At 37.7% G+C, this 17585-nt stretch overlaps 2 protein-coding genes across 2 annotated transcripts in view; one reads left to right on the forward strand and one right to left on the reverse strand.

Moving 5' to 3' along the window:
* The window catches only part of LOC137391308 (signal transducer and activator of transcription 5A-like), a 45614-nt gene extending 43079 nt beyond the window's left edge, over positions 1 to 2535 (reverse strand). The window contains exon 1 of the mRNA XM_068077738.1: positions 2475 to 2535. The gene's annotated coding sequence lies outside the window, so the exon portion shown is untranslated. The remainder of the gene's footprint in view (positions 1 to 2474) is intronic.
* Positions 1096 to 16416, forward strand: LOC137391307 (delta-1-pyrroline-5-carboxylate synthase-like). Its single transcript, XM_068077736.1, has 14 exons — positions 1096 to 1126; positions 1553 to 1776; positions 2022 to 2168; positions 2816 to 3073; positions 4732 to 4950; positions 7366 to 7528; positions 7707 to 7850; positions 10361 to 10497; positions 10700 to 10918; positions 13785 to 13980; positions 14268 to 14389; positions 14673 to 14859; positions 15439 to 15534; positions 15882 to 16416. Exons 1-14 carry the CDS (start codon positions 1111 to 1113, stop codon positions 16058 to 16060), a joined length of 2307 nt encoding a protein of 768 aa, XP_067933837.1. The 5' UTR covers positions 1096 to 1110; the 3' UTR covers positions 16061 to 16416.
* The last annotated feature ends 1169 nt before the right edge of the window (positions 16417 to 17585 follow it).

Below are 17585 nucleotides of genomic sequence, written 5' to 3' on the forward strand. Positions count from 1 at the left end.
ATAGTTATGTTGACATATTCAGTGACATGCAAACATATAATAATAATAATAATATATCCTATGTATCATTACAATATTCATGAAAATACTGGCAAAAATCCCTAGTGTGCATCTTAAAAACTAACCATTTTCAGCATATCACATTTTAAAGAAAAGAAACAACTGAAGAAACAAAGGATTCTACATTTTGCAACGAGTGCAGCCGTGTTTTAAATAATGCTATCCTTTGCTAAATTTTTATGCATGCAATAATTTCAAAATTTACAAAAAACATATTTTGTATTTTTATCTTAGTCGTGAATTTGAAATATTTAAAAACAAGTGACTTCCATGCCAAAGTGATACACATTTTGGTGTTCAGCTGAGCAGTGAAAGAGTTGAAACCAGATATCCTCAAATTTTTACTATGATGCTGAGCTCAAAGTAACAGTTCAGTTGGCATCCTGCTATTACAGACAATGCTGGTATACGCAACTATCAGAATGAAGTATAAAGTGATTGTAAACGTGTTGGCATATATAGCTACTTGCTCCCTTAAAGTTAGTAACACCCGACCAGCTCGACCACTCGATGCATTCATTTTGAATATATACATATGCAAGTATATGAATATATTAGAACATAAATAATAACAAGTTACATACAATAACTATAGACTAAGTTCAGATCACAGACTCAACGTTATGACAGCTGATTAATTTACTCCTACACGATTTTCGAAGTGAATAGTAACACACTCTATGTAAAATATATTAGCTGAATAACCTGAAATGCACAAATTTAATCAATTACTATTCCAAACGCCTTATGAGAATAAACCACATACAATACATGTAGCCCACCGAATAAATAGACACGCTTTTAATTCTACAAAGGGCCTGCCTTTACCTGGTTATTCGAAGCCGTCTGGCCAGTGTAGTCTGTTATACTTTGGTTTTTTTAGAGACGGTGCGCAAGCTCTGCTGTATTTAGGTTGAACAACAACAATAAATTGCAGTGTTAAAATCTAAGGCTATAAACATCGCACAATGTTGTCATTGGTTGAAGCGGTGACTTGATAGTTTCACTTTGGCTTAGCTGATGAAATATTTCGGCTTTTCATTCATTCACATGCGCATCATATTTTGTATGTTGTGTTGCCGCTGTAGAACACAAACGCTATTATTTTTACTGTTGAATTAATATGTGAATGTATTACGACCTGTGATAAAACATTTATCGGTAAAAATAGAACTGAGATATGAATGAGGTGTGAGCACTCAAAGAGTCATCGTTTTTGTTGAGGCGAAGAGAAGACTATTTCATTATACTTTCTTATTAATTTTTATTCTATTTAGACATACGTTAAAATATCTGCACAAGGAGGTTTTGAGTACAAAAATGCTTTTATCGGAGTAAAATGATCACGTCGATTCAATAAATTAAGCTAATTGTGGCGTTTTTATCTGATATTGTAGTTTCGGACTCTAAATCGTCATTTTATCATGTTACTAATTTTACTCGAAGTTAGTGACATGTGTTGATTTTGAATATATTAACTTCTATGTTGCAGGCTTTCACATTGCAATGCTTCACCAAGTGGCTGTATTTGCTCGAATAAGCAGTTGTAATCTGCAGAGCTTTCAAAGAAGGTTTGGCCATAACCGAGTTCCATTAGTGTACAGGTCTGACTTGAAGCATGCTAAAAGAGTTATTATCAAGCTAGGAAGTGCTGTGATAACTAGAGAAGATGAGTGTGGTATAGCGCTTGGAAGACTGGCATCAATCGTGGAGCAGGTATAGAAGTCATGAACACAGTTACAAGTTTTGAGTCTATTTACCATGTAATTTAATCTGTACTTATTCATTTGCGAAGTTTTGTCGGATGTAAATAAATAGCAGCCTTCTTTTGTTTTCTGCTGTAGCCTTGGAGTTTTTATGACAAAGAGGTTATGCACATTTTGTTACAAAGCCATTGTATTAGCTAGCCACCTGCAAGAAGACTTCAAACCAAATCAAATTTTTTGTCTGCATTCATTTAGACTGCTGAGCTTCATCTTGCTGGAAATCAGCCCCTTGTCATAACTAGTGGAGCTATAGCCTTTGGGAAGCAAAAGCTTTACCAGGAAATTTCTATGTCTAGAAGCATGAGGCAGACCCTTCGTACCAACAATCTAAACGGAATTCACGTATGTTAAACTCTATGGGTATTTTAAGCTTCATATGTTTTATGTCATTTTGTTTACATGCTCATAGGCGCTGTTGTTGAAAATGTGGAAAGCCATGAGTTTCAAGCTTCCCTGCAGATCATGTACAATTCAGGTCTATGGATTGACCAAAGTCAGTTAAATAGAGCATCTCTTTTTACTGTTCTCTCTATCTATCAACAGTAAAAATGGAAAACATATTAAATAAGTCTTTGAACAGAAGTAGTGTGTCAGCAGATGGTGTATGACTTAATGTTCCAAACAAGACAGCAAGCAGCGAGTACTCACAAGTGTACTGCAAGACTAATTGCATATGGCGTTGATGAGCGGTATCATCAATTGTTTACTTCACGTGTAGGCTTATGCAGAGCTCACTAACAAGTCTGTGGCTTTACTGCATCTTTTAAATCAGGTTTGACAAGCATTATATTGTCATTATTGAAACCACTAGAGTCGGTGCTTGTTTCTATGGCAACATAAGGAGTCACATTGTACTTTAGTCGCATAAGCATGACAGATGATCTTCCTAGGATGTATTGTAACAGCTTTTAGGAGCACTGTGATGATATGTTGGTTAGCTCCAGTTTTGACTGGCATATAGCTGTATGCTAACAAGATTTGGGTTGCAGACTGAGAACACCCTGGAGCCAAGAGCATGTGCAGCGGTGGGCCAGAGCGGGCTCATGTCCCTATATGAATCCATGTTTGCTCAGTACGGCCTGAGGACAGCTCAGGTGCTACTCACTAAGCCAGATTTGTACCATGAATCAAGCTGCAGGAACCTTGCTAGCACACTGTCTGAGCTCCTCAGACTCAACATCATACCGATTGTCAACACCAATGATGCTGTTGCCCCTCCTCCTGAGAAAAACCTTGACCTGGCCGGTGTAAGTAGACGGATGTGTGATCTTACAACCTTGTGTACAGTTGTATTTTATACATGCTGAAGGGTTAGTAGTATGAAGGGAAGATAATGCAACAGGAAGAGTGAATATGTGTAAAAAGACTACCATGGCTATATATAATAATAAGGTGATAAGAGGACGTTGAAAATTGAAATTACCCTTTGATAAGGCACAATGAGATGTCAATGAGTAGAGGACCATAAGAAGAGTGCATGCGCATGACAATAAAAACAATAACCACCGAGTAACAACGTGGAGGCGGAGAGCCAGACAATCGATTGTATTTTATAAAAGTACAGAAAGTTCTTATGCCTAAAGAGGCAATAAAAAACATTGTCATGTGCTCAGCGGTGCTATGCATAAAAAGGACTTAAAGGAAAATTGGGGAACAATGCTGAGCATGACATGACAAGTTAAAATTAGGAGTGAAGTATAGGAAGAGAGGAATGAGATGAAAGGAAGACATCATTGAAATGGTTGAGAAGGGTCGGTAAACATGACACTTTAGGAGAATGATTAACTACAAATAAATTTAATAAACTGCTACAATGAGGGAAAAAAGAGAGGAGCTGAAAGTGGGAAGAGCCAAATGAAAACTGCAGGTGGAATATGAATACATTAATGGAGGTGAAGATTGTCAAACATGGGAGAATTGTGAAAGCAGCCTCGTACCTGTCATGTACCCCTTCCTAGGTTATGTATTGTGAAAGCAGCCTCGTACCTATCATGTACCCCTTCCTAGGTTATGTATTGTGAAAGCAGCCTCGTACCTGTCATGTACCCCTTCCTAGGTTATGTATTGTGAAAGCAGCCTCGTACCTATCATGTACCCCTTCCTAGGTTATGTATTGTGAAAGCAGTCTCGTACCTGTCATGTACCCCTTCCTAGGTTATGTATTGTGAAAGCAGCCTCGTACCTGTCATGTACTCCTTCCTAGGTTATGTATTGTGAAAGCAGCCTCGTACCTGTCATGTACCCCTTTTTAGGTTATGTATTATTTTGAAATGATATAAATGCAGCGGAACGGAGAAATGGCAACAGCGCAAACCAGTTTTGCAAGTAGCTAAAGGAAAGAAGTTGTATGTCTATTATTTGGCAGCTAATTATGATTTTAACTTGATCTGCGACTCAGAAAATGTGTAACCTTAACTATCAATTCTTGCTTGTCTTGTTGCGATGAAGCAGAAACAAATGGAGGGATATTACCGTTACACTTTCTCTCTTAAAACTATCTGAATGCGGAATATCTGCTTTCCACATAATGTCTTATTTGTCTACTTAGTATGCCGAGCTATACCAACGGTTAATTTACTGGTTACATTTTTTTAACCCTTGAAGGTGCGCTGCTGTGATTTTCAGCATTGATACAAAGAGAAGGAATACAAGCAATTAATACAAGATCTTTGAGACCAGTCATTTTGCTGTCAAAATTCGTTGTCAAACCAATTTGGTGAACTAGTTTACCTGACATCTCATGTATATCAAGGTCAGATGTTCTGTTGTAATGAAAAGTCGAAACAAAGTCCTGTGCAATGTTGATAGCGTGTACAAACTGTAACCTGATCTAATTAATGCTTTCAAGTTCATTCTTGTCATAACAGCATTTTGACATAATTTAGCATTGCTAGCGATATTTCAGGTAATTAGCATAAAAGACAATGACAGTCTGGCAGCACGACTTGCCGTTGAAATCAATGCTGACCTGATGCTACTTCTATCTGATGTGGATGGAATCTATACTAGTCCACCAGGCACAGACGGAGCGAGGTTTCTCTCTACCTATTCTCCTGACAGCGATTCCTCTAGGGTTGTCTTTGGTGGCAAGTCAAGGGTTGGCCTTGGAGGCATGGAGGCAAAGGTCAGCATTTTGGTTCTCTCTCATGTCACCAATTTTAAAAGGGAAATCTTCAATGAAATAAGAACATGTAGTTTTTAGTAGTCTTAGTACAGAATATTGCTTAACATCGTTGTACACCAGCTATAATAGCAGTCTCGTTATCCATTTTCCAGAGTACTCTGTGTATACACGCAAGACTCCCTCGGAGTTCGTTACTAACTAACTAACCGGAGACAACATGATGTACCTCTTACTGCATAGCATTTTCACTTTAGTGTACAGGTTGTCAACCTTTGCAAGCCATTATGTTTGGGGCCTTCTATGCTTGTTCACTCAACAGTGACTCCTATCATCTTGATATACATGAATTACTGAGCAGTGTGCTGTCATTGCACCCTTTGCCCCTGCATAACTGTTAGAGAGGATAACTCTCGCAGCTCATCTGTTTTCAATTTAAACTTCATTTGTGGCGGCTGAATTTACTTGCTTATCTGTCTCGCCATTTTTATCAATGCTGTCCAGATGTCGGGTTAAATGTTTTTATCTTGCTAATTGTCAACAGTTTTAAAGTGTTATACTTGGGCCACCATGAGATACACTTCTTGTGCTGGGCTTTTTACCCTGTCAGCAATTGTTTAGAAGCTAAAGCTACGCTCACGCCAGCCAATTTCATCCTGATTGTCTGGACCATTTGGCCCACTAGCCGAAAATCGCTTTGTGTGAAAAGAGCAAACGAAACCAATTTTGTCCAAAGAAATTTGATTAGGCTGTGCCTGATCGTTAGGCAATTCTAGACCAATTTTCAATTTGAGTTGCCAACGAAATCACATTCACAGCGAATCACGCGGTCATGCCATATTTGCCATAAATGCCATATTTGTTTTCACTTTTGTACACATTTTTTGTCATATCATCAAGTAAGTAATAATTCTGTTGATAGCACCCCTGAAGGGTGCTATCAACAGAATGATTACTATGTTCAATTATTATAGCAGTAAAATAATTGAAGTGTCTGCTTCAATTATTATGTAAATCTGACTCACTAAAAATATATCAGCTAAAGTTATCTGACTCTGCAATAAAAAATGGCAAAGTCGCCCACTCTCGGTCCAACTTACCTTGGTATGAATGAAAAAACTGAGAGCTCTTATAAAGTGCTCCAGATATCGACCGCAAAAACTCTATTTTTAAATCGGCTGGTGTGAATGCAGCTTTATACGGAGTGCTGTAAGTGCCCAAGGGCTCGTGTTCAAATACCTGGCTAATTCTAGCGAAAACCATTTGCTCTATCCAAGTCACTACCTACCTTTGTAAGGATAAAATAAATATATATGTGTACGTACTATATAGTTATGGCATGCTGTGGTGATGCAAGTTAAATATCTATTCTGAACTTTGAGTATGAGTCCTAGATCATCAGTGGTACATCTATGCTTCCATGACCTATTCATGACCTGCAGTTTTGCTCGCTGTCGTACTGCAATTCCCAAACCGTATCAGGGCAGGCACTTTGCCCTGGTTTACACTGATCGCTGTTCACGCACAAAACTGTCAGGAAACTCATAGAATATGAATGTGAACATTGTCATAAAATACGTATGATCCAATAGAAAATGCTTGGCTCAATCAAACTTTTTCACTTCGCATCACCAATATGAACCGTAGGGGCATGTAGGTAGGGTTACAATACAGAGCGCCTGTAGTCTAGTGTCTACTGTGATGGCGTGTAGGTAGTGCTACAATACAAAGCACCTGTAGTCTAGTGTCTACTGTGATGGCGTGTAGGTAGTGCTACAATACAGAGCACCTGTAGTCTAGTGTCTACTGTGATGGCGTGTAGGTAGTGCTACAATACAGAGCACCTGTTACAGTAGTCTAGTGTCTACTGTGATGGCATGTAGGTAGTGTTACAGTACAGAGCACCTGCAGTCTAATGTCTATTGTGATGGCATGTAGGTAGTGTTACAATACAGAGCATTTGTAGTTTAGTGACCTAAAACACTTGACCTGTGAGCTGGAGATTGTGGTTCAGGTCCCAAAAGCCACCAGCGGTGACAGGAATGGCATTCACTCTTAAATTGCTCTCTGCAACTGGGCGTTTCTCCAGTCGACAAGTTTCCTTTGTCACTGGATCAGACATGTCCATCCAAGATCACAGAGCCATTGTTTATGCAAAATGTTCTTAAAAGAACATGCACAGCTTCTGCTTTAACAAAAGCACATGTCATACTCCATTTCGAAGTGTTGCCCGCAGTGTTACAAGGTCTCTAGTGTCAAACATGATGGCAATAAAAGCCTCTAATATGCACTGTGCTGCTATGTAGGGGGGGGGTTTACAACGGCTCCAACAATACTTTGTCAATTTGTGTACCTGTTAGATCGGTCTTTTAAAGTTGGAGCAATAAGGTTTACACGCCTCTGTGACATTTGCTTCAGGTCAGTGCCGCTACATGGGCCCTAAAGAATGGAGTTAATGTCGTCATATGCAACGGCTCAGCCCAGCATACCATCAAAGCCATAATGGCTGGTAGAAAAATTGGCACCTTCTTCACTAACGTCGAGCAACAGTCTAATCCGCCAGAGCTGCAGGCTTCCAAAGGTATTCAACATGGTCTGCATTAATGCTCATTATTCTGACCCCTTCACCATGCTATCTTATGCTGATTTATCCTGTTCTTCTGCCCAGCATATATGAACAGAATGGGGTCAGTCGTTATAATATTGCTGTCTCTCAATGAGTCAGTATGGTTGGGTACAGTTTATGTTGGAATTTATAGCCCGTGCGGGAAGCAAAGTGCTTCAGACGATTGCCCCAGAAAAGCGAGCTGATATTATATACCGCTTGGCTGATCTGCTGCTTGAAAAACAGGATGCAATTTTAGAGGCCAACAAGAAGGATGTAGCTCTGGCCAACCAACAAGGTAATAATATATCCTTTAAACAACTTGTATTGTTTGCTTAGTTCATAAACAACAAGATATGATAGTCAACAAGTTTGACAGATGCCATGCCTAGATTTGCATGCATATCTGAGTTGTCTCATTTGCATCATGGGAAGCCAACTACAAAATGAAGGACCGCCTATCTGTAAGCAGTTGTTTTAACAGAGAGCTGGAGTTGCAAATGAGTCACTCGTCAAGCTTGTTTGCGTAATAGCATACAAGTAGCCTTTTTTTAACTAAAACCGGTAGCTTTGTATTATACACCTGTCTACATGGCTGTCATTTCCTCTTTTGTCAGCAGTGTATCTATCATGTCTCTTTCAACCTCTGCATATATCTATTGCTAGTCACTTCGCCACAATATGCATTGCTTCTTCATTATTAACATGATAGATCTGTTACTTTTTATCAACAATAGCTTCTATCTATTACCGTCCTTCTCTTAACAGCATACATCTATTAATCCCTTTCTATCAACTGCATACATCTATTACTTCCTCTCTATTAACAGCATACATCTATTACTTCCATTTTATCAACAGCATACATCTATTACTTCGTCTCTATCAACAGCATGCTTCTATTATTTTCCTTCCATCAACAGCTTACATCTATTACTTCCTTTGTATCAACAGCATACATCTATTACTTCGTTTGTATCAACAGCATACATCTATTACTTCGTTTGTATCAACAGTATGCATCTATTGCTTCCTTTCTATCGACTGGGTGCATTTATTACTTCCCTTTTATTGGCTGCATACATACAACGGAACTTCTACTTCCGATCACTTTAGCATTATTCAAATGCCTTAGAACGAGATTATGTAGAGGAGAGTTATTAAGATATGCAAACTTACAAATGTAGAGTGGTTTGGGAATCTTCCGACGTCATTTGCTGAAAGTGACTTGTAATGTTGAGACAATTATTTGCTCACAACTTTTGCTGAATGTAAGAAAACTCGTACGTTATACCTTCATACGTTATACCTTCATACGTTATACCTTCATACGTTTTACCTTCATACGTTATACCTTAATACGTTATACCTTAATACGTTATACCTTCATACGTTGTACTTTCAAACGTTATACCTTCAGACGTTGTACCTTCATACGTTATACCTTCATACGTTATACCTTCATACGTTATACCTTCATACGTTATACCCTAATACGTTATACCTTCATACGTTGTACCTTCAGACGTTATACCTTCATACGTTATACCTTCAGACGTTATACCTTCATACGTTATACTTTCATACGTTATACCTTCATACATTATACCTTCATGTTATACCTTCATATGTTATACCTTCATACATTATATCTTGCTTCACATCTTTCTTTTGTAGTTTTAAAGAAAACTCTTATGAGTGGTAGTAGTAGCATAGCAAGAAAGACAGCAATGCTTTTTTAAAAATTAAATAGAAAGTTATAATAAAACATGGGCAAATGTTTTCAGCTCACTTCTGTAAAGATTTGCTAAACCGTCTATTAGTTATTGTGAGAAAGAAAGTAGATTGGTGGGAAGAAAAAATTGGAAACGTGTGGAAATAAAAAAAATATGCAATGATAATTATGAATAAAATGTAAAATATACCAAATGTGAAAACAAAAATATAAATGATTTGTTTCCATAATTTAAGTTAGACCACTTTCCTCTACTTATCAGCACATCTGTCACATTCCTTTCCTCTACTTATCAGCACATCTGTCACATTCCTTTCCTCTACTTATCAGCACATATGTCACATTCCTTTCCTCTACTTATCAGCACATCTGTCACATTCCTTTCCTCTACTTATCAGCACATCTGTCACATCCCTTTCCTCTACTTATCAGCACATCTGTCACATCCCTTTCCTCTACTTATCAGCACATCTGTCACATTCCTTTCCTCTACTTATCAGCACATCTGTCACATTCCTTTCCTCTACTTATCAGCACATCTGTCACATTCCTTTCCTCTACTTATCAGCACATCTGTCACATCCCTTTCCTCTACTTATCAGCACATCTGTCACATCCCTTTCCTCTACTTATCAGCACATATGTCACATTCCTTTCCTCTACTTATCAGCACATCTGTCACATTCCTTTCCTCTACTTATCAGCACATCTGTCACATTCCTTTCCTCTATCTATCACCAAGGCTACCCCTCGGTTTGCTTCTCTTTAATTTGAAGGCGATTTGAGAATAACAACTCTTTTTATTGGTTTAGTATTTCACATGTATTTCTCATAGTATATCTAATGCATTTTCTATTGCTGTTCATGACTACCTGTAGCGTGAGAAACGAATTAAAGGAATTATGATGTATTCTCATAAGAACTTTTGCTTTAACACATGACAGTTTTGAGATACCCACAAATATTGAAGTAGATTAACTTTGTATGTCAGGGCTTCACTGTATCCTTCCTCCTTTTGAGCCATCTGAATAGTATGTTGGAGTTGCATACTCATTGCAGAAGCTATTATTCAGGTATTGCCGAGTCACTAGCTGCTAGGCTTGTGCTTAATCCAAGTAAGCTCGCTTCTCTGTCTATTGGACTGAGACAGATAGCTGCAGGATCCTATTCCGTGTTGGGGGAGGTGAAGAAGCACACTGTTGTTTCAGAGGTATTTTTATTCGGCTGGTTTTATTCTGAATGTCAAACTGACCCAAGTCACCATTCTATGCTGAAAATTGCAGTGTTTATAAACGTGTAGCAACATAAACATTTGCTTGTTTATTTTCTTTGGTTGGAAGCTTTAATGCATACAAGAAAAAAGGTTTTAGAAAAGAGTGTTGACAAGTTATGATGGTCTCATATATTTAAAGGGCATGGACTTGATGCAAGTCACTGTACCTATTGGAGTCCTTCTCATCATATTCGAAAGTCGTCCAGAATGCCTTCCTCAAATTGCAGCCCTGGCTATTAGCAGTGGCAATGGGCTATTACTCAAAGGTGGTTCTGAGGCAATGCACAGTAATGCCATTCTTCATGAGCTGGTTCAGGAGGCCCTTGAGCCACATGCGCCCCGAGACACCGTCGCTCTGGTTAGCACTTTCCCTTCAATTAAGTTGAGCTGCTTAGCTCTTGCTTTCTAAAACTGTGTGTGTGTGTGTGCGCGCGCGCGTTTTATTTCATCAGTTAGTGGAGATATCACATTAAGCAAAAAATATAATATACATGTAGTTACAATATTGATTAAATTAAAAAAAATAAATGAAAGCTTAGTTCTTACATATTAAGGTATGAGGCCAACATGCACAATAGCACTGCAGGTAGTCGAGGAACTGGGTCCACAGAGGTTGGCATATTTTGGTATTTGCCGTAAAACCTCTAATTGAATGCCATGGCGCTCTATTTTTTAACACTTCCTTTATAGTAGTGGTCAGTTGGAGGTAGCGTGCAAATAAAGGCTGGCGTTGTACTTTTCAAATGGTTCTTCAGGATTTTGGGAAGATATTTATTTCATTTTAATTTTGAAGACGTATTTTTATTTTACTAGAAATTCCACTGTCATACAGCCCACGACCAAAGTGATGTTGGAAAAAAGAAAGGGTACTGATGGTTGAGAAATGCAATATTAGCAGTCAAATGGCACTGCAGTGCAATAGGATAACTGCAATGGTAGCTGTAATGTACTGGGTGTGGGTGATATTATATACAACAAACAGCAATAATGAAAGGAAAAGATTATATGTTTATATCTCTTCCTCTGCAATAGGAGAAATGCAATATTGGCCAATATTAGAAGTAAAATGCACTGATATTATTAGAATAACCAATATTATTAATATAGTAATAATATAAAACCAATGCACAATTTTGTTTACATTTCAAAACGCCATAGCTAACAATATCAAGAAGTGATATTTATATAGATTTTTAGAAAATCTATTTAAAAAAGTGTTTGGTCATGACAAACAGCAATAATGAAAGGAAAAGATTATATGTTTATATCTCTCTCCTTGCAATAGGAGAAATGCAATATTAGAAGTAAAATGCACTGATATTATTAAAATAACCAATATTATTAATATAGTAATACAGTAATAATAGAAAACCAATGCACAATTTTGTTTACATTTCAAAACGTCATAGCTAACAATATCAAGAAGTATCAAAAAGAATATCCAAACTTAGTAATAGTAATACAGTAATAATAGAAAACCGATGCACAATTTTGTGTACATTTCAAAACGTCATAGCTAACAATATCAAGAAGAATATCCAAACTTATAATTAAATATCGTAATAATCTCATAAGAATCGTTAGAAAAAAATATCATCATCATTTCCTTTACTTACACTGCGTTGGTCATCAGTTAGAATACCAAAGTACCCAAAATTGTCTAAAATGTCAGTTACTTTGAAATCAGCAAAAGGAAACGATTTCAGTACTCCTACGTTAATTACAGAAACCTTCGGCAATTCGACAATGCTATAGACTGGTGAAATGTGCACATTATTTTTTCGTGAAATGCGCACGACTTAATCGTTCTATTCTCTGTTGCTCGGCGTTTCAATTTCCGGTCTTAACTTTAATAAAAGTGAGGCGTAGCAAGTTTTAATAACGATTTTCATCCAAATAAATCTGTCTATTTGTGTATAATCCGATCAGATGGGTAAGTTTTAAGATAATTTCGACGGTTTACAAAGACTTGGTAACATATTTAAATAGGCTTATATGTGTTTTGTATCGTTATTATACTTTAACGACTCTACAAAACGATAGTTAAATTTGTTGATGAAATTTTGAGACAAGAGTTCGTCTCATTGTTGATGAATAATTTTCGGAAGTTGTGTGCACATGTGCATTTATCATAAATCTCCCAACCAATCGCTTCGCTCGCGTTTGGTCGTGGGATAAATGTATTTACCAATGTTGCATAAAATGTTTGCAAATGTTGCGTAAAAGCTCATTGCAATCATTGATACATGTATGTTTGCAACAGTTTGCAACCAAAACTAGCTTTTCATGTGTAATAGAAGAGGAGTTATGACCGCCGATCAATTGTAGGACCAGATTATCGCAATGGTGCTGTCGAATAATATGCTATAAATTTGAAATTTTATATGTTATATAAGAACAACTTATCAAATCTACCAATCATTAGTAAAGTATTGATGATCTTGCTCTCCTATTAATATTTTGATTTTTTGCTTACTCTTGCTTAATTCTACTAACAAGATAGAAAGTTTTAAACTGTTTGTCTGTCTTAAATGCATGGAGGCTAGTGTTAGATGTCCTGCTTCATATCTTGTTTCACTATTTACCAAATTGCTATACCACTTAGGTATGGGTATCAGCATCTACATTACTATTGAATTTCACCCGTTTAGTAGTTGCAGAGCCATTTGAAAGGAGAGATTTGGGGCTCCGTGTAGGCATTGGAGTTGTTAGCTCGATCAAACATATAGACAGATTTCTTGAACTCGGAGCTGCATAGCTTTGACCAGACTATGGAAACAATTATTTTCATGAGTCTGTGCAAACTATCTATATTAGTGACTTTCATTCAGGAATAAGTTACAGCTGTTGTTCTGGTGTATTTCATTCAGCCTCATTTTAATTTTTTTTTTGGCGAGCTTTTGTTGCATCATTAAAAATAGTAAATTAAAATGTGAGCACTTACCATGTTTTCACTGTGTAGTGTAATGCTGGCTGTGCGAATGCTATACATGCACATACGCGTAAGCATTACACCCTATAGGAATCTTGATATGCATGCGGCTGCTACACACAACACCTACTTGGTGCAGTCTGTGCATCAGCTCTCTGATCAAAGAGTTTGCTTGTGACGGTCTCCAAGCTTCCTGCGCTTGCTCAACTGTCTACATATTTATCAATATTCATTGCTAGCTACAGAAGCATTTGCAACCACAAAAACATTTGAAGTTTATAAATGTGCGTAGGTTAACAAGAGGGAAGATATCTATGACTTGCTACAGCTTCGTGGTCATGTCGATCTCGTCATTCCGAGAGGCAGCAAAGAACTAGTCACAAGGATAGAAGAGGAGAGTGCAGGCATACCTGTACTTGGGCATAGCGAAGGAGTGTGTCACGTGTATGTGGACAATGAGTGTGATCCTGAGATGGCTCTTGCTGTAGGTACGTTCCTAATACAGCATTTTATAGCGACCTATACGCCATATATCAAAAACTCTAGAATTGGTGTGTACAAGCTAGATATGCACCAAGGCTTGTAATGGCAGCGTATTTATATACGTAGCTAGTAGTAGGTAGGGTCATCTATAGTAACTGTAGAGTTTGATGGTTTGTAGGATCATACAATCATGCAGCGGATATGTATATCCTCTAGACTAGGACTTTAGAGTGACCACATTGCATATGGTACAGGAGTACAGAGTGTCACTATTAGTCTCTTTGGTTTGTAGTGAGAGACGCGAAGTGTGACTACCCAGCCACATGCCATGCGATGGAAACTCTTCTTCTCCACAAGAATTTAGTCAAAAGTTCATTCTTTGATAACCTGCTAGAAATGTTCCAAAGCGAAAGGGTCAGTTAATTTTGAAATTATGACCACAAGTTTGATACAGAGAGTTTAACCCTAGTAATTTGAGTGTACATGTACATTGTTAGTTTGTTTCTTATTCTCTTGATTGCCCACATAGCTAAACAACTATTCTGTAGGTTTCCACAATGCAAGTGTAGAAGCACATGTACTTGTTTTAAAATTCATAGAAATGATAACCTGACAATAAAATTGTCATTGGCAAATAGAGATCACTGTTCTGTGGCTCCTTTAGTAATGGTTATCTATCGACTGTGAATCCCTTCAGGTCCATGTGTTCAGCGGGCCCCGCCTACATGCCATGCTGCCATATGGCCCACCCCTGGCTGCTTCCATGAAGACTGAATACGGAGACTTGGCTTGTGCAATAGAGGTGGTAGATGGCGTTGAGGATGCTGTCAGCCACATCAATGCATACGGCAGCAGTCACACCGACTCTATCGTGACAAGCAATGGTGGGTCAGCATTGAGTCTCAATCAAATAGCATTACTAGTTTCAGCTCTTAGCCAACTGCTTTCTTAATCATAGATCTTTTCAAATATTTTAGAAATGCAAATCCATTCCTTTTTATTGGATAGGATTCAACTGATAGCTTTACACCAAAGGAGTAAAGCTTGAATTACTCGCATTAAATGCATGCTAAGCATGCCTAAGCTAGAGATTGCATCACACTCTGTTAGCAACTCAGCAGGCTCGCAATTTAACCCTTCTTATGGAAAAATGTATGAGTGTTCTTACTGGTCTCTTCTCCAGTTCCTTAATGTTTCTCCTGCACCCTTTGATGTTTCACTTTTAATCTCTCTAGCTGACTCCTACATTTGATTATTGTCATTACTACTATCGGTAGAGCATGATGTGGAAGTATAAGAGAACCCAACTCAGGGAGATTACTGTCGTGCATTATAAAGCAGATCTGAACAGTAACAGATACCACAAATCAAGTTCCGTTACCATTAGGGGATTAACCAAATCACTTAATCCTAGGCCAAAGCTGACACTAGGTGAATTCTCATGCAATTCATTGATTTTACAGATGAGCGAGCGGAGATATTCCTGAAAAACACTGATAGTGCTGTCGTGATGAGAAATGCAAGTACACGATTCTCAGATGGTTACCGTTTTGGTTTAGGTAAATTTCATAGCCTACGACTATAGCCTACGCTGAGTTTCAGTGTCGGGCGTGTATCTAGTTTAACAACAAGCCATGTGTATTCACTCCCTGGCTCATGTTAACCCAATTGATGGCTACAATGTCAGCAAATCCATTACTAGTATATTGGTACAAGCAAGGTCTGATATGGAGCCGATATCACTATTGTTACTAATTTCTAATATGGTATAGAATAGTAAACTTTAAACATCAGATTTAATTGACACTTTTGTAGCCTTGTGTTGCTTGAACACCATCTATAATAATATTGATGGATTGTATTGACATACTTATGCTGTATTTAGCATGGTTAAGGTCTTTTACAGGAGCAGAGGTAGGCATCAGCACAACTCGTATCCATGCAAGAGGTCCAGTTGGAGTCGAAGGACTTCTCACGACCAAATGGATTTTAAGAGCTAATGGACAAACGGTGCAAGAGTTCAATTCAGGCCAGAAATCATATCTTCATGAACACTTACCACTGATTGACCATATGGTGCAGTAAAGAGCTTACATACCAGAAGATGGTTCAACTGTTTCTGGTAAAGCCTAATATTTTAATGGCTTTATTTGGCAGAAACGCGCAACAAGTTGTTATTCGAGACATTATTTAGACATCATTATATCCAAATTATTATATCCAAGTTTAATTGTAAGCCAGTCCATCCAGCATTTTTATACACTTTTGAGCACTGAGCATTTAAATCGTATGTTTGAATCTCCTGTAAAAGCCTACGAAGTCATCATTATCCCTTTTTGGATTTATTCTATGCACAATTCATTTATAATATTGTGACAGTTTGCAATTACATGTACCACTCTAAAACATATTAATGTTACAAAATACAAAGTAAGAGCAGATGTCAGTGGTTGGGCATAATTATATATAAAGATATCGTTAGAGGTGGTGAATGGTTTATACTACACAAAAAAGTTTAGATTCGGTGACTGGCACATGTGTAATGCGAGCATTGATGGTACATAACTGCAAACAACATAGTTTATGAAACACAAGGAAAGCCATAAATGCCTCATAAATACATAATGATAATTTCAAACTGTAGAGATATGTGCTATCCAGATCCAGATGAAGCCAAATCGTTTTAAGATGAACAAGTCCTTTACGTTGCAACATCCTTGAGTTCAGCAGGCAACGTGGCTTTAGGGTGCTTGCTTTCAAAATGCTGCTTGTAGGTCTTAGGGTCAGGCATCTGAGACTAAACATATAAATGAAACTTGGATACACAACAACCAACACTTAGTTTTGAGAAATACGAGAGTTAAAAGGAAAAAAGGAGCCATCAGCTAAACTGTTGATAGTCCCAAAGAGCCCTACTTACTCGACACACTGTGCAGGAATATGTCAAGGCTGCAGCAGCTGCTTTCTTCTGATCAGCAGCTGAGTGTCCTTTCTGTTTAGCCATTTGTTCAGCTTTTTTGGCATTTTTCTGCTTTGACTGCTCCTTTTGGTGGCCTCGAGCCATTGATTATGTTGTCTAAAAATCGGAATGGAACATTAAACTATATGCTCAGCAGCGAATCTTTTTAGGACAATATTCACCTTGATTGAATGCTGCAGCACAACAACTCTATACCGAAAAGCAGATTTGTCTAAAAGTAATAGGTGCTACAGCCATACAGCTACCAACTTACATGATGCACTACTAATTAGATGTCTAAAGAAAAAGACCAGGACAAGTTTCAAACTCGTAATGAATACTTTTGACCCATTGATGCTAACCAGACAAATCCATGGAACAACTATTTAACAAGCACTTTCGTCATGCAGGTGTATCAATCAGATAGCTAGATGAACATGCGTATGCCATCATATTTGTCTGTTTTCTTTTAAAGAAATGTGATAAGAGTCCTTTCAGGGTGATAACTACAGCGGAAATAACACCAAGATACGGAACGTTTAATGATGTAATTTGTCATAAATATTGGAGGTTTATATCCTTGATGTTTCAAAATTGAGTAAATTCATGCATTTCTTGCATAATTGAATATTTTTGACTACATAGTTTTGT

This window comes from Watersipora subatra, chromosome 3 (genome assembly GCF_963576615.1).
Source record: "Watersipora subatra chromosome 3, tzWatSuba1.1, whole genome shotgun sequence".
Lineage (NCBI taxonomy): Eukaryota > Metazoa > Bryozoa > Gymnolaemata > Cheilostomatida > Watersiporidae > Watersipora > Watersipora subatra.